The 22,075-nt window shown below is 41.3% G+C and overlaps 1 protein-coding gene across 1 annotated transcript in view; it reads right to left on the bottom strand.

Moving 5' to 3' along the window:
* Positions 1–17,765: 17,765 nt before the first annotated feature.
* Positions 17,766–22,075, bottom strand: part of sh3glb2b (SH3-domain GRB2-like endophilin B2b) — a 40,324-nt gene continuing 36,014 nt past the window's right edge. The window contains exons 10-11 of the mRNA XM_083983794.1: positions 20,375–20,618; positions 17,766–17,885 (exon numbers count right to left, since the gene is read on the bottom strand). Coding sequence (XP_083839920.1) covers positions 17,778–17,885; positions 20,375–20,618 — 352 coding nt within the window. The 3' untranslated portion in view covers positions 17,766–17,777. The remainder of the gene's footprint in view (positions 17,886–20,374; positions 20,619–22,075) is intronic.

Below are 22,075 nucleotides of genomic sequence, written 5' to 3'. Positions count from 1 at the left end.
TTTGAACCTGCTGTTAACTTATTTTTTTCATTTGTTTATCCAAAAATCCTTGCTTGTATTTCTTCAGCAAGTTGATGCTAAGCATGTAACAGCATTGTGTGTGCTATGTGCTACAGTTTTCTTACAATTAAAGTAACTCTTTCAAAGAAACTCAGTATATCGTTGTTCCTACAGTATCGCAATATATCGTTGTTCCTACAGTATCGCAATATATCGTATTGTTGCCCCTGTATCGTGATACGTATCGTATCGCCAGATTCTTGCCAATACACACCCCTATTCTACAGTAGTTAACACACCTTTATTTTGACAATATGTTCAGATGGAAAAAAAGGATAAATCAGACAGTGGTGTGGTTCCTCATAATCATTTAATTTAAGAACTCTCTTACAAAATATTTCAGAACACTGAAATTCACAAATTCTGTTATGAATTTCTTATGTAAACAAGTTATTTGTTCTGTAAATATAAACATTTGCATAAACAGAATTCATTTTCTGTAAACATTAACTCTGTAAAGAGGTATCTTCTGAAGCACCTTTAAAATAACATGAATAACATTAAATACACAGAGGTTTAGGCTTAATTAAAAACAGGCCTAAAACATAAACAGTAAACAAACATTTACTGTTGCTCACGGGACTGCTGCAGCATCTGCTTGAATAAATCATTAGTGGTTTTAATTTCCGCCATGATTTCTTCGTGTCGGCGCTAGGCCTGGGACGATAATCAATAAATCAATTTATTTATTTATAAATCAATAAATCAATTTAAATGAAATGAACTCGATAATTTTTCCGGCCTCGATAAATCGCCATGTGCATGCGCACGTATTTGTTTTCCTGGTCTCTCGCCTCCAGGCTGGATGACAAGAGGCTTCACTCTGTGCATCGGTCTCAGCACCTGGGCCGTTTGTTTTGCAGAATGAAAGGAGTGAACCCTCTCTTCAGTCATCCAGGATCTTTGTTTCCCAGAATGCATTTGGCAGCAACCGGCAGCGCTAGCTGTAAAGCTAAACAGCTAAAGCTATTTTACTGTAATTCTTGCTGCCGCGCTGTTAACAAGTCACTTTTTAAAGTTTTAATATTTTTTCATGCGAGAAAGTCACAGTTTAGATCCCCAGTCTGTGTCAGTTTATCCACATATCGCCTGTTAGGAGATTTCCTCCTACGTTTTTGGAGCTAATGTGGTAGCAGCGAGCAGGAGGAGCGGGGCTTCCCACAGTCTGCAGCCGTCTGCAGCACCTCACGGGCCGGTCAGCCTCCGTCATTGGGGGAGAAAACGACTAAGAAAACTTATCAGCAGGTTTTTAGAGGTTTACCGCCGGCTGGTTTAATACTTTATAGGAGATAAATGCTAGTCTCATTGATGAAATCTTACATCTGTGGAAGTCACATTAGTTTGTTTGAATGAAAAGTGGAGCTTCAGGTGTATAAAGTTATTGGACAGAAGAGCTGCACTGTTTATTATTTTTTGTTTATTTTTTTATTTTTTTAGGATAGTAGCTATATAAGTTATTGTCATTCCAATTACATTGGTTAAAAAATACTCATGAGAAATAAAAGTTTGTCGCATTTAAAAGGGTCTACTTGCATTATGAAATATTATTATTATATTAGTGGTTAATTTGTTCTAAAAAAAATGTGTCAATAATATTGTTTATCGTCAATAATTTGTGGGACAATATATCGTCCAGCAAAATTTATTATCGTCCCAGGCCTAGTCGGCGCTGTGTAGCCTCCTCACACTCTTTGATGACACGGGACATCACCTGCGTTGTGCCCTCACAACGCTTCCTCTTCCTTACCAAAGCACTGGTGTGAGGAGGGATATGGCTGAAGTGCTCTCTGAATCTGATGAATGTGCGATGGAGGGAGTTTCTTCTTCCAGAGGCCAAGGGTTGCTTGATGGCCTCTGGCCGCCTAACAGTAACACCCTGTGCTGTCCCGATTACCGGGAAGTCAACATCATGATGCCCTCCAATAAGTTCACCCATTTCCTTAAAGAACTGGAACTTTGTAGGACCTTTTCCTGTGGATGAATTGTTGTCCACTGCCTTTTTGTATCCATCTTCAAGGGTGGTCCACTTTCTCGAGACCTTGTCCACATCAAATTGCTGGTGAAACTGAGTTTGTAACTTGGCAGCAATTTCCTGCCAAAAGAATTGCTTCTTCCCCCTGGACATTCTGATCCTGGCGTTTAGTTCAGTGAGGTTGCGAGGAAGCTCAGTGTCATCTTCTCTGATTAGATGTTGGCGCATCAGGTCGATCAAAAAAAGGGTCTGGTCCCTGGTGAAACCCTGGTGAAACCCTGGTTCAGGGGCAGCTCTGCTGTAGTGTTCTCATCTACTGTAGATAGACAGATAGAAAGATAGATAGATAATAATTAATTAATAATTGAGATAGATGGATAGATAGACACACAGACACACATACTTTAGATAGGCATAGAAATTGTAGGGTCAGCTGCAGCATTCTCTTCATTAATAAGGGCAGCCCCAAAAAATGCCAGTATGTCTATATGCCATCATTCCTTGATTTCTGTGACGTACAGTAGCCGTCAACCTGAATATGAGACTCGGTTCAAGGGTATATATTAGAATATATTAGAAATATATTAAATAATAGCTCATCAAATAATTTCTCTCACCTGGTTAATGTGATAACTGCCTCTGAACTTCACTGCATGGATTGTAAGACGTCACTTTTATTTTCACGATTACTCATCTGTGAGACGTGAGCTATGTTTACTTTCTGGTGGAAAAAACTAATGCATCTATGAGACGTGAGCTACCGTATGTTTACTTTATGGTGGAAAAAAGCTGATGCATATTTTGATTAGGGCCCGACCGATTTATCGGCGAGCCGATTAAATCGGCCGATTATAGCCCGTTTGAAACTAATCGGTAATCGGCCAAAACTCGCCGATTGTCGCCGATATTTTCAGGAATAAAATGCAGGGAATAAAACTTGGTTTTACTTTGAAAAGATTCCCCCGCACCGGCGGCGACCTCATGACAAACTCCATCCACTACCACCTCAGTCACAGCACACAGCAGAGTGACTGATCTGTCTCAAAACCAGTGTTGCCACTGGCTTTCTGTTTCCCTTTTTTTTTTTTTTTTTTTTTTTTACCGCGGTCGGGTTGTGAATTAATTAATTAATGCTCGTCTCCGGCCGTGTTGGGGTCGGGGTCGGGTTTTACCGTTATATACTGGCACGGCAGTATGCTCATTTATCACCAATAAACACAGTAGATGAGGGTGAATGACTGAGCTGAGGCTGTGTGACGGGTGGGGGGGTCCGCGGTGTGGAGCATTGCGGGACTCTGACTGCAGCGGGGACTATCATGGATCCGCTCCGTGACACTGCTGTGAGACTGACCGCCGGTGAGCGCTTTGACACGGTGCCGGGCACGGCAGCAACCGCTGATCGCTTTTGATTGAAAAGAGAGAAAGAGAGAGAGAGAGAGAGAGAGAGACGCCGTGCCGTGTAAAAAAAACAACAATAAAAAAGTATCACGTGTCATGACTTCCTGTATTTGGCCCTTCAAAATAAAAGCCCATATTGATTTTGACTTCATTTTGACAAGAAAGGGCTTCAAATGTTTTTTTTTTTTTCATGCAACCAATCAACCAATGAAATTTTAGTCGGCTAATGATTTTTTGGTCGACCAGGCAGCCCTAATTTATATATTATATAATATATATACATATATTATTATAGTAATACAATTTTAAAACTTAATAAAAAAATTAAAAAAATCGGCCGATTAATCGGTTATCGGGGTTTTTTCCCCCTAATAATCGTAATCGGCATCGGCCCCAAAAAATCCATATCGGTCGGGCCCTAATTTTGATCGACAAAATATTGAAACAAGTCTTATTTTAATAACACGTGAGCACCTCAATCAATGAACAAGTGAATGGACATTATTTAACCCATCTTTTTTTTTTTTTTTCTCCCCAAAATGAGCTCGCCCTCTCTAAACCAGGAGAGTCACAGCAGAGTGACGAAAGAGCCGCATGCGGCTCCGGAGCCGCAGGTTGCCGACCTCTGTTACAGACAACGAGGAGCCGCAGCTGGCTGCATTTTATTATGTGAGCGAGCGGACACTCACCTGTTTCAGAAACAGAACCGGGGGGAACTATTTGCAGAGCAGTGCTGAAGTCCTGGTCCACATACAGGGTACTTTCTCCTTCCCGCTGATAAAGCATCTGTGTTACGGGCTGGGTCATCCCCTGGTCCCAGAAAATCATTGTGTCGCTGGCGTACACTACAGAAATAAATACATCGACGTGAGTTTGCCTGACTGCTCATTAAGCTCCTATTGACTGCTAGCTAGCATCTGCTCTGGGTAGGTAAAACCAAACCATAACGGTATTTTAAAAACTGACACTAACTAATAGTGTACATTGCTTACCATTCACGAATCTTCCGTTGCTCGCCGCCATGTTGAAAAGGCGAAAGGTTATCCCATCTCGGCAACTCGGGCATCAAAAAATTCTACGAGTTTCCCAGTGGAAAATACCACATGAGGGGGTGTTCATGTGCACTTTTCAAGTCGTCTTTTGGTATTTACCATAAATACCATAGCACATGAAGGCAGCACTGTACCACAGTATTTTTCACAGTTCACACAGATGATAATTATACCAGAAAAAAGTCTAACCCAAGCGCTTGGATAATTTTCCTAACCGTTGGGGTCCATTTGAAGCGTTTGGTGCACATGAAGTTTTATCCAGGTATGAGAAGAAGAGTTAACTTTGAAACCGAGTCTGTTTTAACACAGTCCCGTGCCTGTATCCTGCACTCGGTATCGTTCCAATGTCAAGTACTCACGCAACCTCTCAGTGTAGAAGCAACATGGCGGTGTAGCCAGCCAGGCCGCAGAGCGATGTCCAGACAGCTCCCCACCGACTCCCGCAGCTCCGGCTACCTGCGACACGTCCTCGTTCCCCGCTGTCGACTCGTCCGCTCGTCCGGTCCGTCCGGTCCCGCACGAATGTCCGGTGGCGACTTCCTCGTGTCCGTGTTGTGCAGCAGTCTGGTTTCTCTGCCGAGGAGCTAACTGATAGCAACACTGCTAAGCTAATGTACGGAGCTAAAGGCGGAGACCACGCTGTCGCGGCTCGTAAAACTTCACCGTCGTGTAAAGTAAACACACTCGACTGAGATACGTGAAAAGAATATTCTGACCGGTTTAAGTCTCTCTGGCAGTGCAATATCTGGGCCAACCTTTAGTCCAGTCTCCAAACATCGACTTCTCTCTCTCTGCCGAGGAAAAACGCAGGCAGCTCCTTCACTGTCCCGGTGAACTGTGGGATACTTCCTCCCAGAGAATGTTCTAGTCTCTTTTTTATTAAACAGGAAGAGTTAACCTTTTATCATTTTTTTTAAAGACCATAGGATATTTTAAAACAATATAATACATGAAATACAGAGTTAATATATGAACAATATTTATTTAAATACGACTATTGCAAAAACGAGAAAAACCAGAGGATTCTGGGAAAATTCAGGAAAAAGTCCTACTTTACTCTGTCTTCTAGAAGCAATATAAAAGGGATAATCTGTATATTTTTTTAACATGACTGAGATTGTAGAAACCCAGTAATATAAAGAATGAATGTTTATACATGTTTATAATATGCGTGTTTATATTATGTTTATAGAGAACCCTACACACAATTCTCATGCAATAAGACACAGTTGTCCCTGTGATGAACTTTTGATGCATAATGGTAACAACAAGTGGCAAAACTTAAACACAAATAAAACACACTTGTCATCTGTCACACACAACGACTCAAAATTGATCACACTTGTTTTTCTTGATGTGAAAACCAACATAAACCACCATTATTCTTGACTAATTTTGACAGTTGAACAGACTATTGTGCATGTGATGACTTATACAATGAAGTGATGCTGACATGTTTTGTTTTCAGTTTAGATCAACAAGATCTAATTACTTGGAAATCGTTCTAACTGTAGGCTACCTGTACTTACAGTTTTTCTCAAATGTTTACACACAAATACTGGTACTTGAGACACAATGACCACAACATGTCATGCACCAACCCCCTGAACCAATTCTGCTAAACTACAGGCAAAATTCCTGCTTTACACTCAAATTGCAGTTCTAAAACACACTATTTTCAAAAACACTACACACAATTCTCTGCATTTGGCACAAAATACCATTTTGAGAAGAAATAACATTGTTTTGAATGTAGCTAAAGTTTCATTTTGCAGGAGAATTGAGGGGTTTTGCCCATTGTGTGTGTGTGTGTGTGCTTTTTGATTTGTGTGTAGAGTTCTGAGAATGAGGTATGCTTTCAGAACATGTGTGGAAACAATCGAGAAAAACCATAATCATTTGCAAAGATGTACTACGTGAGACATTGGCAATTTGATGAAATTAATGAGAAATTCAATTCTGTTGTGAACAACTGCCAAGTGGTTTGGAGGTTTGTCCATGTTGTTTTGAGAATGTAATTTCGGTTTCAAGAAATGAACCAAACCAATGGAGAAAAACTGTAACATATGCATCTGAAATGAATATTTGGATTATTGGGAACTATGTGTATTTGAATAGTTGGAAATCTGTGCACATTTAGCCCCTTGTCTCTGTCTCTCTGTATTTGACTAACGTGGGCTTTCTTTTGCCTTGTGTGTAAAGTCCATGCAGTGGGCATTAGGCAAGTGATTTCCTGACTAGGCATGTCTGGCACACCCACTGCATTTTTTCTAACAGGGGTGGGCGGATCAATCTAACTATTGAACTATCTAATTACTACGTGGGTATAGAAACCGGATCCAATCTAGCCAAGTACGATCAATAATAGTTTCAGCTTGAGTAGAACTGTGTGTCCAAACATGCTGTTGTTATAAATCTGCATATTACCGCTCCCCTTCACTGCTGTTGGTGTCAGTATCAGTAATGGTATTGGTATTGGTATTGGTATTGGTATCAGTAATGGTATTGGTATTGGTATTGGTCTCGGTGCGGGATCTATTGGTATTAGGATACAGGCCCTGTATTTATTTATGTTACCCGATTCTAGATTTTGCAATATCACACACACCCCTAACTGACAGGCTAGTAATTCCATAGAAAGCATTTCTCAGATGAAACTTGGGATTCAAATAATGAATATAGCAGTTCAATAAACAGTGTCAGCAGCAGATGTCTGTTCACAAAACGTCAGGCTATTATTTTGCTTATCAATACCTCATGATCTTTTTTTTTTTTGCCTTTTTTTTATTTTGATAGCACCGCAGTTTACACATACATACATATTTTCCACAGTTGTAGCCAAACTTGTTGTTGCTCATATACTCTGCCCTCTAAGCTGATTGAATTTTGATTTACACTCTGAGCTTCAGAGTAATGCCAGTTCCACCCAGTTCCCCATTAACTCCAATACAAAATCAGGAGCAGAATGAATGGTTAAATGGTAAATGATTACCATAAAAATACGGCCAAATGTAACGTTATTTCTAAATATGGTAAAATACTGTAAATGTTTTACTTTTGGAGCCATAACCAAGAACAGACATTAGGCTACTGTAAGATTTAACGGTAAAAAGGGGTCTGTGGACCCCTTGCAGTTTGCATACCGGGAGAACATTGGGGTGGACGATGCAATCATCTACATGTTGCATCGGATTTACTCTTACCTGGATGAACCTGGGCGATACCACAAGGTACTGTGCTCTCACCTTACCTCTTCACACTTTTCACTGCAGATTTCACATCTACATCTGAATCTTGCCATGTTCAGAAGTACTCTGACGACACGGCCATAGTGGCATGTGTGAAGAAGGGACAGGAAGATGAATACAGGGACCTGGTGGGGGCGTTCACAGACTGGTGCAACAAGAACAACTTGTTGCTTAATACATCAAAGACCAAAGAAATGATTATTGACTTTGGCAGGTCCAAAAGATCCTTACGGCCTGTGACTGTGGATGGGGTGGACATTGAGAGGGTTCAGTCATACAAGTACCTTGGAGTACACCTTGATGACAGGCTGGACTGGTCCGTACACACAAATTATGTGTACAAAAAGACACAAAGCAGGCTCTTCTTTTTAAGAAGACTCAGGTCTTTTGATGTCTGTAATGTAATGCTGCGTATGTTTTATCAGTCTGTCATTGCAAGTGTTACATTCTTTGCTATTGTCTGCTGGGGTAACAACATCAAGGTCAGGGACAGGAACAGATTAGACAGGCTCATCAAAAAATGTAGCTCTGTGATGGGGGAGGGAGCGGAGCTGGTAGAGGCTGTGGTTAAGTGGAGGATGGGGTGTAAGTTGAAGACCATCCTGGGTGACCCCCAACACCCTCTACACAAAACCCTCTCAGGTCAGAGGAACAGCCGCAGTAAAAGGCATTTGTTCCTGCTGCAATCGTTTTATATAACACTTGTTAAAATGTTTTTTTTTTGTGTTCATCTTTTTTGTGTCATTGTTGTGTGAGCTACTGGACTAACTTGAATTTCCCTGCTAGGGATGAATAAAGTATTCTCTATTCTCTATTCTAACAGTATCATGCTGGCAACTGTAGCTGCCAGTAGTTTACTGTAAATTAACGGGGAAATATGGTAATTTACAGTTAAGACTGTTTTGAAAAATGAGACAAAATGATTGAGGAAAAAACTGTAACAGAAAGAAGAAAGAACCTTTATTCCTCAGGCTATACAAGCTCTGAATATGTTCATATGATCATTTGACTGCACCTGGCAACCCCTCAGTTTGTTTCCTGTTTCTAAGTCTTTTATGTGTATGCTGTGGAGTGCTTTGATTGTTTTATGCTTGAATTGTCTTGGAGAGGCCGAAGACAAATTTCCACTACGGTGGACAATAAAGTCTTTCTAATATAATCTAATCATACAGGTATCATCTGCAACCTGAGAGACACTTCTGTAAATGAATAGGCTATCAGAGACAATGAGACTGCAGACAGTGAGACTGCAGACAGCGAGACTGCAGACAGTAGTCTCAGTTCAAGAACAAACAGCTCTCCCTCACAAAAGAGATCCAATCTCAAGGGACAACCTGGTAAAATCAAGGTTATAAAAAATAAGAAGCTTGTAACACTCAACAGTGTTGCCTTCATTTCTTTTTAAATTGATTGTGATGGCCACAGCTGTGGCCACACAGCCATGAAACCGTGGTAACCCTCTGCACCCACATTATTTATTTCTATATCTAAGATGTGTAAGTTAGCTGTTGTCTTTTGTGTTCAGTGTTTAAAGGGGAACTATGCAAGTCCGCTTGCTTTTCCGCTGTTTTGGTTACGCTCCTCTCGCCCATGTGCATCTGTTCACAACAAAGCCGGCGAAAAATCAATAAATTGAGTTTGACCGTGTCGCCCTGAGGGATGGGAAGAGAAACTGGCAAAAAAAAAGAGAGAGTGAGGAGTGTTTAAAGAGAAGTTGAGTACAATGTGAGGAAGAGGGAGAAGAGAAGAATCATGGGATAGTGGTGAATTTGTTGGAGGGATCAAAGAGAGTGTTCTTCCCCCCACTTCATCTAACCCTAACCCACCTTTACTGGGTTTTCCTAAATGTCCTTCAGCTGACTCTGCAGAATCCTGTTCTTGCCATGGCTTAAATCTGATGCTTCCATTTGTCCTCACTGTATGCTCATATGGAACACAGTCATTTATGGTTCATTCATGACAAACTTGGAAATAATTCTCCTGTCCAGGCTAAAAAGAGACTTTAACTTGAGAGACATCTGCTGCTGACATTGTATTTGAACTGCTATAGTCATTATGTGATTCCCAAGTTTCATCTGAGAAATGCTTTCTGTGGAATTACTAGACTGTCTGTTAGGGGTGTGTGATATATTGCAAATTCTGACACCAATGGCAAGCAACTGGAGCCACTCCTAGTTCAGGTCTTTCTCCACCTAGACCTTTGCTGTTTGTAGGTCGAAGGTTTCCTGCACGTGTTGAGCCAGGAGGGGCGGTCTTGTCCTCCTCCATCTGGCATCGAGACTGTTCCAGGTCGTTCTCAGCCTGGACCAGAGCAGCTTCGACTCTGCAGGTCTCCTCCATCTGTCGGTCCAAACACATGTCAACCTCCTTGCTCTGCTCTGCTCTACTCCTGCGTCTTCAAGCGAATGTCCTGTTCCAGTGCCCCTGCTGTGGACATGTCAGTAACGAGGGCCATCTTCTCCTCTGTTCCATTGGTCAGGTCACATCTCAGCTCTTTAGCCTCCATCAGTAAGTGTTGATTCTCCCCCTCCAGCAGGTAGATCTTCTTCTCATCTCCTTGTCTTCAGTGCGGTTCAAATCTAGCCCAAGAATCTGAACCATGGTCAGATCCTTCTTGTGGTCAGTTTTGGCGTTCACTTCAGATGGATGGTCCTGAGGTCCTGAAGGTGAAGACTTGCATGTTTCTTCTTTTGGAGCTGCTGAAGAAGGAGTCAGAGGTGCTGCAGTCTTCTCTGCAGACTGACTTGTTTCTGCTGCAGCCTGTTGTGGAATCACAGTCGGCCCAAAGACTGTGTAAGGGCACGATGTCTCCTGAGTCCACCTGTTCCACCTCCAAACCTGATTTCAGTCCATCACATATAACCTGGTTTGTCAGGAGAAAATAAAGAATATGCACTCATATTACCATACAGTCATTCAACCACTTATTTATGTATGGGACAGTCTTGTATTTCTGTACCATCTCCTCACCTACAGTCAAATAACTCACCCCATTAAAGGGATAGTTCGACATTTTGGCAGATTTGCCTATTGTCAGTCCCTATAGTCGTAGGTTCATTACCTTTAATTATTGGTGCAGGTTGTTTTGAGATCCGCGGGGCAGAGACACAAGCTACTCAGCGAACACAATGGAGGTGAATGGTACAGATCCCCTGTCCCTCATCAAACTCACCAACTAGTGAGTGGGGGCCACTACTGTATGGCAAAAGGCGAATTTGCCAAAATGTTGATCTATCCCTTTAAGCATTTAGTTCTTTCGTAAGGAATATTGACATGACCATAGATCTTTTCTGAAATGACATTAAGGATTCCCCCCTGTGATGCAGCTGCTAGGGTGTGTGTGACATTAAAAGGATAAAGGCGGTATGATGTTTTACTATTAACAGGGGATTCCCTCCCTATCTATGGCAAAGGATGGCAGCCTGGGTGATTTTGGCCACCACCTTGGTTAAAGCATGCTTGTGTGCATGGGGGGCGTTCAGAAGTAACATCTATTGTGCACACAATTGCTTTCAATATAGATGTGCGTCATGCGCCGTAGCATTGCGCATTCAGTGCGACGTGGTTGTTTTTCGTGCACATCCACGGTGCACAGTTCCAGGGCCCTGCTCCTCCTGCCGGTGTTGTGTCAGATCCCGGTTCCCCCTCAGGCTGCGTCTTTACTGTTTCCCACAGAGCTCTGAAAGGAGAAGGAAGCCCGTAGAAGGAAAGACGTCACCTCTGACATGAAGAATGTGTGTTATAGAGGGAAAACAATATTCAAGGCTTCCCAATGTCAGCATGAGTCAAATGATGGTTTAACGCCATATCTAATATGAAAGATATGAAGTGGGAAAGGCTGCTTGTGGGAGTTTCTAATTACAACAATGGCAACAATGGTGTAGGCTTTAAGGTCATATAATTGTCCCTCCCAACATTTTCCTAATTGTGTTAAGGAAACAACCCGGCCAAGACCATTGTGCACACACTTCTGATGTTTGAATTCAAAATTATCTTAACTGGAGATCAACCACAGTCATTCAGATGAACATTTTCAGGATATTTCACACACGTAGTTCTGTCAAGGTTAACATTTGAGGTGCGACATCCCATTGGAATGACTTCCTCTAAGGCAGGAAACTGAGAGCAAGAGCAAGATCAGTAAAGATGAATGATCACAGCGCGTCACCTTATCTTACATGTGCATATCTCAGATGAAAAACATTAGTAATGCACAGACATGGGGAAATAAAACACAGGCCAGAACCTCTGCTGCTGTGCTGTGCTTGTGGATATTCAAGAAGCTGACAATCATGTCTCTGTAACACACATGCATATTTATTGTACATTGTACATCAAACCAGTGGCCATAAATTGGAGGATAGCAAAAGTGTGACAGTAAGCCCCACCTGATCCTCCCCCAAAGCCATGTACAGTAGCAACACACTAAATTAAAAACATGGAGGTGACAGGAAACACAGCTCTTAAAACGACTGTAATTAGAAATCCTGAATTTATTTACACACACACGTACAAACATATACAGGAAATGGGGCGTTGTGTGAAATTAAAACAACTTGTTTCTTTGCTCATGCTAAAAGAATATGATCTCAAGATCCACTTCAAAGATTTTCTGGAGCTTTCCACTGTTTTCTCTTTTTTGCATATGTACAAGGAGTTTATCCAGTTATCATCCATTTAAACCGTGAGATACAGCGGAAAGCTCAGGAAACAGACCAATATATTCAACCCCGGGGTCGTTTGTCAAACTAATTGTAATCATGGTAAAGAAAGACTCAAACAACAAGAGTGGATGTCAAAGCATCTCTGGAGGCCCCACGAGGCTGCAACTAATAGAGCAAATAAGTTTGATGATTTTGTTATGAGAAGGACAGACTTGAGCTCTGAATGGGTGGGCCTTGAAATGATAAAGATCAGCCCCTTTTAGTTTAGGGACTATTTAGATAAGTGTTGCAGGGATGATGCAATATTTGACAAACCCTCAATTCAGCGGCACCCTGGTGCCCTCCTCAGGAGCGCTTCATTTTCTTAAAGGAGACATATCATGCCCCTTTTCCGCAAATCAAAATAGTTCCCAGGTGTCTTAAAGACATGTCTGTGACATGCTTTGGTCAAAATCCCCCAAGGATCAAACATCACAGCTCCTTTCATCCTCTCTAAACAGCCCTGTTCAGAACGGCTGGTTTCAGTGCCTGTCCCTTTAAATGCAAATGAACCACTGCTTGCCCCGCCCCTTCTACCGGTCCCAGGTAGGGGTGGGATTATGCAAATTCGAAAACTAATGACATGATTGGAAGACAACTGAGGGAGCAGCTCCTAAAACCACATGGATTTTAACAGAGGGAACCTAAAAATTACAGATTTTTTTTGGTCAATTCTCTGATTTTGGGGGCTGAAGGCAAGACAAACACCCAAATATATGTTAAAGAGCCTTCAATAAGTGATATTTCACCACTGTAGTCTCATTTGATAGCAGCTGTGGTGTGGGAACCAAAGATGCTAAAATGCGACTAATTTCTGAGACAGGCTACAAGTTCAAATCCCATGTCCCGTTGACCTGAGGTGACCAGCTAACAATTCTCCATGCGACCACATGACCAGTAACTAATGGGCTGCTAGCAGAGCAATGTCAGAGATTGGTTTTCAATGAAGAAGAATGTGGTTGAGCTTTGACTTGAATCATGCGGCCTAATAACAGCAGAAGAGAGCAAGCTGTGTGGACTTCATTCAAATCCCTTTAATAACAATATCCCATCCATGTTTTGTATTTCACTCAGTTAATAGTTTCAAGTTCAAGTTTCAATACTTTATTGCCATGTCAACAACATTGTTGATTGGGATTTGTTTCAATATGTTTTGTTTTAATATGTGACAATGCTACTGATGCTTCACTGTAACTTCAAAGACCACCGTGGGAGGAACTTGTTGGGGGTCCTCACCCTCTTGCTGCCAACAGTTTGACCCACTCGGAGCTGTCCCACCCACTCGTACCTGGCTCCAGTCTGCTGAAATATGGAGACGTAAGATCTAAAATGATAAATTTAGTCCTGAAATTGACTTTGGAGGAAAGTATACACATACTGCATCAGAATATGAAATGAAAATACCAGAGAGTGAGATGTGTTGGCTCAAGAGAAAAGGTCAGTGGAACATCAGAAAATTCAGTATCATTCTCTGGAAACCAGGAACATTCCTGCCAGCTGTGATCCACTACAAACACCTGCTTTTACAGTATTATTTGCACATGAAGACCTGACATCGCACTGGTGACTCCCTTTGAAAGCCTTACAACATTACACACAGCTATGACTCACACTGTTGCACTGTCACTGATGAGGTAAACACGGCACCACTTCACATCCACACAAACATTAAGGAAGACAAAAATACCACAAATAACCCACTGCTGATGAGTCATCTCTTTGGGGTGTTTTCCTGAATCCAAATAAATCCAATCTGCATCACTCTGTCCCTAATGATCTTCAGACATAATAAGGAGGAAAAGTTCCACAGAGTGTCACATGGCAAAACCTTCAGCCTCTGCCCAGTATCAGTCAGAGTTCCAGTGTAATGCTGATAAGGTGAAGCCTTCCTGTGGATCTACACTGCAAAAACTCAAAATCTTACCAAGAATATTTGTCTTATTTCTAGTCAAAATGTCATTTCTAGTAAAAAAAAAATCTAATTCCACTTAAAATAAGACTCATCACATTAAAAGCAGCTTGTTTTTAGACACTTTTTTACTTCTTTCAAGCAGATTTTCACTTGAAATAAGTAGAAAAATCTGACAGTGGATCAAGTTTTTCTTTCTTATTACAAGCACAAAAAACTTGCTTTCACTGGCAGATTTTTCTACTTATTTCAAGTCAATGTAGTTTGAAACAAATGAAAATTATCTAAAAACAAGTTAATTTTTAGGTGATGAGTCGTATTTTAAGTGGAAAGAGATTAGTTTTGACTAGAAATTAGACATTTTGATAAGAAATAAGACAAATATTCTTGGAAAGATTTTGAGTTTTTGCGGTGTAGTGATGGTGATGTTCTGGGAGACTCAACTCCTCTCTGAGGTCAGCTGGTAAAAGTTATGAGCAATTGAATTAGCAAAGATTTCATGAACTTCAACATATCCATGTAGTTGAGCCGAAATATTGCGTTGCATATTATAAAATCAGGATGGGTGTATAATATGATGACGTATTGGCGTCGCCACCTTGGCAGTGTCTGACTCTCTCGTCTTTATCTCCCAGATAATCAAAAAATGGACTGAGAGAAAGAACATAGTGTATAGGGTTTAATTATGCCTAACTTAGGGCCTCTGTTCATGAAAGAGGAAATGAACCATTACAATATTCACTATTATCAAACCAATCAAGCCTCCTTATTCCACCTACACCACCAGGTATCTCAGGTTTTATTCAGAGGAGAGGGTAGGACACCACTAGGCCAGCCAGTCAGTTTTTGTCTTTCAGCCTTATTGAATTCAGCTGTTATTAACTGCTGTACTGTAGGTGTTCGACTCATTGATTACTAGCTGACACCACAGATGGGGATAATAGCCTACATGTAGAAACTGGTAGATATACAAACACCCCAGTGGAGTGATACTGGCTCCATTGAATCAGAAGCCCATGTTCTTTTGCACTGTGTTATTTATAGGGACATTCGCGCTGAACTATTTAATACACTTTCAAAGTATGTTAATTTTATTTTGAATGATCTTGATGATATGAATAAATTGTGTGTAATTTTAGCTGGCAAACATTGTATTAACGAATGTGCCAAAGCCTGCCACCTCATAGAAGATTGTCTTTCATGAGCTCCAGTTTATAAAAACAACCATAATGTACGTTTTTATTCATGATTTTCTTTTAGTTGGTGTCGCACAACTCTTTTTTGAGTGGTCCTCAACATTTTTAATTTTGCCAAGGGGGAGGGGGTAATTTGTAATGAATACTGTATTCTTATAATGCCTCTGCGTTTTTACTGTGTGTTGTTGAGTGACACGGAAATAAAGTTAATCTGAATCTGAATCTGTATGTGTTGGGCACAACATGATGACTGTAAGGAAAGATTTTGGTTTTAGTCTGTTGAATCATCTTAGAAACAAAGGAATAATTGTTAAATCAATAAGGGTCAACTACTACTCTTAGATGATGTCGTCGGTCACTTTGGACTGAGTTTTTAGACAATGGTATTTATGTACTTTGAACTGTTTGTTTATATCTTGTATACGGTTCAATCATTCTGACAGTAGGTGTCCAGACTCTTGAGACCTTCGTGGTTGAGAGAGGCTGCACCACATTCTGCCCAATAGTTAGACTCTGTCTTTATTTTGATGATCATTTATTTATTTACTGGTTTTTCCATTTGGTTAGACAAAAGGTTGTAATAAATTCTTGTAACTTTGGGAAGCCTTTGTTGTTTTTTATTCCTCAGCAGAGGGCAATGTTTTTGCCACCACAATGTCTGTGATTATGAAAGCCAAATGGGAAAAGAAGGCTGCAACGGGCAACATGCTGTGTTTACCACCACTTCTAAAAACATTGATATAAAGACCGGATTGAATGAGAAACCACATCCAACTGCTCACAACTGTTTACTGTACCTCAGCCGAAAATATTTGTATTTCGGAAGAATTCAGTGGTTAGAAGACGTTTCGTGAGCTTAGAATTATAGGGTTCTATCTCCGTTTTGGGTAGTTCCGAGATATTGAGCATCAAAGTTCCAACTCGGCTTGTGTTTTGGTTGATAGAACCTTTTTATTTTATGAATAACTAATTAAAATTTTTTTGAAAATTTAAAAATAACACCACACAGGCATTAACAGACCACTAATACATGATATTATGCAAAAAACTCAATTTTGAGAAAAAATGGAGGTAGAACCTTATAATTCTAAGCTCACGGTTTCGTGTCTGGAGTGAAACCACGAGAAGAAAAACCTGAAAAAATCCCTTTCGATCTATGCCCCAAAAACTCCTCTACGAATTAGCCATGTTTTCCTGTGTGTCGCTTTTGCTGTTATTGCTTGTGTTGTTAATTATTCCAATGGGCTGAGTTAGCCTGGTAGTGAGGTTTCTAATGTTTTTGGCCCACTGTAAAACAATTAACAAGTAAGACCGGACCAGCAATACTACGGACCAGTTCCACATGTTTTTGTGAAAAGCGGACTCAGGCCAAGAAGCACAAGGCAGCAAAATGATTCATATTGCCAAACCAAACTCTACTATCTGTTGTGAGATTTCATCACATGCCAAACACCATATTTCCCATATTGCCCAATTCCTTTGTCTGCATTTGTAACTGAGTGCACACTCAAAGATTTATAGCTCCTAGCTCTTGCTCACGTCAACACAACTTCTCTATCAGTGCTTCCTTGGCCTCTCCGTGCTGCTGTTACCACAGACATGTCTGAACAAGCCTGCCAGTGCACTCACCTCACAGCAGTCTGAGGCTCATGGGGATGTGGTTTGTAAAAAAATATCACTATATGGTCCCTACAGTATCTCTGCCAACATGAGGTTAATATGTATAACTTTCAAAATAAAAGTGTCAAACAGGACACGTTAGTCCCAGTTTCCCTCTCGATGGTGATTTAGAGCATCAGGCTTACTCTGGTTTCCCATCGCTGTGTTCCTGGACCTCAGCTGTGAATCCAGCGTTACAACACAAACAAAAAACATTGCATAAAATCACCAGACAAAATGAGAGTGTAGCTTCATGTGGCCTCACCAGACATTCCACTGGGACAAGATGAAGTCCTAAATAACCCACATCAAAACAGTCACACGTGTTGACCACCGTTTCCTCCTGTGAGTTGTTTCTCAGTCGAGCATCTTTTCCCACACACGGTTTTGAGTTAATGTTTAAGATGAGATACACTAAATGTACTGAATGCACACATGATAGTAGGTTGAGATATGTGTGTGTGTGTGTGTGTGTGTGTGTGTGTGTGTGTGTGTGTGTGTGTGTGTGTGTGTGTGTGTGTGTGTGTGTGTGTGTGTGTGTGTGTGTGTGTGTGTGTGTGTGTGTCTGGTGTGTAGTCCATTAGCTCAGCAGTTCAAGGTAGGTGACGGGGACTTTGCCTTTCTGATTTCCCCGTTCTCCAATCAACCAATCAGGGTCCATCCCAGGTACTGTGTATACAGTGATCAGCTGGAAGGAGAGAGAGAAAGAGAGAAACTAGATTTAATATATATATATATATATATATATATATATATATATATATATATATATATATATATATATATATATATATATATTTATATTAATTTATATAGCAACCTCAGTTGCCCAAAGTACTGCACAACATAAATACAGTCCAGTGCCAGCAATATAGATTAAAAAAACAGCATAAATTACCAACATAGATTAACAATAAAAAAAATAGGGCAATAAAAACCATCACTAAAATAAGGTAAAACAAATAAAAGCTATACTAATAATAAAATTAAAATAGAAAGTCAGGGTGTCAGGGTGAGTTGAAGGCCAGTGAGAAGAGGTGGGGTTTTTAAAAGTGATTTAAAATGCTCCAGGGTTTGACCTGCTCCAATGTGGAGTGGTAGGATGTTCCATAAATTTGGGGCCACAACTGAAAAGGCTCTGTTGTTGTTGGTAACAGAACTTCTTTTTTCACCCTGTGAGGTGTGGTACTCAGGTAATCCCTTTGATGACAGCATTGTGAGCTGCAGCAGAGTCCACTAGGAAAGGTTAAAGGTTGAGAGCAGAGGTTCCCACGACAGAGTGTCCTGTGGAAAGAACCAACAGGGTGGCCATATTGTCTGTGTGTTTGGGAACTATAAAAGATAACATGCCTGAGAACACTCTGGTTCACACACCCACTGACTGTTCTTAAACCAACACTAAGGAACTTTTCAACCTTCATAAAATATTTTCATAACTTTTGTGATGATACATCGACTTACAACAAGTTGAATGACACCTCTGTCGTGGCCTGAGGGGGTCTGTATCTCTTTCTCTGGCACTAAGCAGCTTTGAGGAGCATGGTAGGAACCCTGCTCTCACTTAAGTTTCACTTTCACTTTTGCGAGTCACAACAAGGAGGGAACAGGCAAAACAGCACTTTAGCAATGGATTATGTTTGTGTTTTCACTTTGAAATGATCCACTGGAAACAGAAACTTAGTTTTGATGTCTTCTGTTAATTTTAATGCAGGATATTTACAGGGCTTCACGCTAGTGTTCATGGGAAATGGAGTCTTCCTTCAGGCAAAACACTACCGCTTTGGTCCACAGGCGCCGCCAAACTCAACCAAAACTGAAAGTTCTTTAGTACTGCTTTAAAGTTGCATGTGTGTGACACCATTCATGATTGCCAAAGGGGAACTATGCAAGTCTGGTCGTTTTTCCTCTGTTTTGCTCACCCTCCTCTCGGCCATGTGATTGATTGATTTACTTTAATATCCCCAAGGGGGCAATTTAGTGTGCTTTAGTGTGCTTTAATGTGCTTTGGTTTACAATGAAGGCGGCGAAAAATCAATTACATGGAGCGATGGATAACATATTTTTATAACATATACGATGTCACAACATGTTTTGTGTAGTCTTAACTGTCATAAACAAAAGTTTGTGGGTTACAGAGTGTGAGAAAGCCCTCCAGGTAAAACACCATCTACTGGTCAAAAGGTGGAAATGCATCTGATCAAGTCAGGACATGCCCAGTCACACTGACAAGCAGCTAACTTTGGATGCCTGTGATGGCCTAATAATAGCCTAATGAATATTTTGTTTGTAGCACCATTATTGCAATTCAGTTTCTTACTATATGTAATAGAAGAGAATGTCAAATTATTTGCAGTTCTATATTTCCTGTGGTTAACTTTGATATCGACTCCAATGCACATTTTATTGTCTTTCTTTAGCCTATGTTTCAGACTATACACACACACCTAAACACACATAGGTTGTCGTTGATGTGAATTTCAACAATCTGCATTTAAGGAAGAAAAAAGGGATTTCTCTGTCCAAGTGCCTTGATTTGATTCTCTAACCGGAATCATAGTCCGTGATCCACCGCCTCAACCAGCAGGCTCACCCCCTCTAACACAGAGCGCGTTTGTGTCGCCGTGCGCAGAGACAAGAGCTGGGACACCGGGGACGGTGGCCGAGTAACTTCTGCCACCACACTCTCCAATTTAGTCCTACAAAACATGCTTTGTTATTAAAAACAGCCTCTACATAGCAGATGTGTTGAGTAAATGGGTTGGAATCAGTGTGTCTCATTGGTGACATTTACATCAGCAACCTCCTCTGACTCCATCCAAGAGTGTGTATGCGTGTGTTTGGGTGAGTGTCAGCGAGGGTGGGTGTTATTTTCTTGACGTGGCGGAATTCCATCTGTGTTATCTTTTTAATCAGCCTCCGCTTCCTCTGTTTAGTCATCGCCATGGCGACAAAGGGAGAGTTAAAACCAGTGTATCCTACAGGAAGCGGCAGAGCTGGCACCCTGACAGCAGCAATCATCTTTCCTGTACTGTACTGTACTATCATCTGCCTGGTTGAACGTGTGTGTGTGTCATACAGCCAAAGGCCCTCTATAGCTGCTTCCTGTTTGAGTCAGACGTTGGTTCTTTTGTATAGGAGATGTGTGTGTGTGGGGTGAGTCATGAAGAGCCACTGTACCTCATCGGCCAAGAGGGAAAGCTCGCTGACATCATGAGCGTCATAGTCATACAGGACCTTCGCTTTCCTGGTGCCAGTCACAGGGAATGGACTCTGCTCCATTGGCAGCGTGCTGGGCTTCGGGCTGGATGAGGAGGAGGAGACGGCGGCTCCAGGAGGCGATGGTCCAGACAGGAAGGCAGATGAAACGGGGCTTGGGCAGACAGCAGCGGAGGAGTTGGAGGGGCCGACAGCGTTAGCATGTCTGAAAGTGAGAGTGTGAGGGGACAGACAGAGATGATGAAGTTATGATGAGCCTTTGAAGCCGATACCCAGCTTATTCATTTAGAGCTCATGTGTTCTGTGGCCAAGAGGGCACATGGTGGCCAGACCCAGATGTGTATTATTGAAGATTTTCATGTGTCAGCTGCTGCAGCCTCCATCTGCACAAGTGAAAACAAATCTGGAGATATGACTCATATGGTCTTGAATTTCTCCTATTCTAGCTGTATACAAAATCTCTTTGTTGTTTGTTATAGAAAACTGTCTGGGAGCTATTGAATACATTTTGGACCACAAAGAAAGATAAACTAAAGCTTTTTTTTGGAGCACAATGATAATGGATTAGTCAGTCTGGATATATTTTGTGTCAGTATTGATAGATATCACGTGACGTCACACAGCGTTCGCAGCTGGTCACAGCGCCATCTTGGGTACCGACTTCCAAAGGCAGTCTATGGGCTGTGACCTAATACATCCATGGCTGTGACATCAAATCTCACAAAAATAGTGGATAAACCTTTTTTTATTACATGGCTCTATTGAATGTCGTATTCCGATAATTTATTGATATTTCTGATATTTATTTACATCTTGATTTTGCATTTAACAGTCTGTTATTCCTGTTTAACAGATCGTTGCTAAGTAAAATACACTAGGTAGGGACGCCGCTCTGATCAGCGCAGCACAGAAAAGAGAAACTATGCAGGATATTTACTTTGTTTCATTTTTACCGTCATTAAACAGCTTGGGAGACATGTACGCCAAGGGAGGCTGCCTCACTCTACTGAGTGTGAGCGGCACGTACGTTCACGTTGCTTTCGTGAATTGTAAACACACAGACGCCCCCTCGGTTTTAGCGTCCAGCAGTTTAGCGGGTAATTCAACAGCAGTGATGGATAACTGTACCGGAGAGGCTCAACAACTTCACAAGCTTCATTTGAGGAATAAACAGCAGCTTTTACCTGACGGGAGACCGACGCCTGAGCTACGGTAGCTAACAGCTAGCAGCTTTTACCTACTTTTTCTCTCTCCCTCCCTCCCTTTCACGCACACACACGGCCCAGGTTGTCTGTCATATCTGCTGTAAACCTTGTAATAATAGCTTGTTGAGTACAGTTAACACTATTGTTGCTTCGGTTTGAGTGTGGATTAATTGTTAACGGTTTGTTTAATGTGAGTGGTGGTCATCGCGTCCTGATGAGTTGGGTTTTAATAACAGCTGAGCTGATATCGTAACTGTGTAGATGGCGTGGATTGTGATGAGAAGGTGTTGCGCATATTTTAAGACTTTTCTGTGCAAACCATTGTGCAAAACCTGTTTGTTGTGCCTTTTTGCGTGATAAGATGATTTGCCGAATTCTTCTTCCATTCCTGCAGCCTTTTGTCTCAATGTTAACGGTGGCAAAATGTCGAGATATTTTATTACTTTATGAAAATAAA

Source organism: Trachurus trachurus (assembly GCF_905171665.1).
Source record: "Trachurus trachurus genome assembly, chromosome: 12".
NCBI lineage: Eukaryota > Metazoa > Chordata > Actinopteri > Carangiformes > Carangidae > Trachurus > Trachurus trachurus.
The sequence above is the reverse complement of the archived record's forward strand: the minus strand, read 5'-3'. Positions and strand labels throughout refer to the sequence as shown.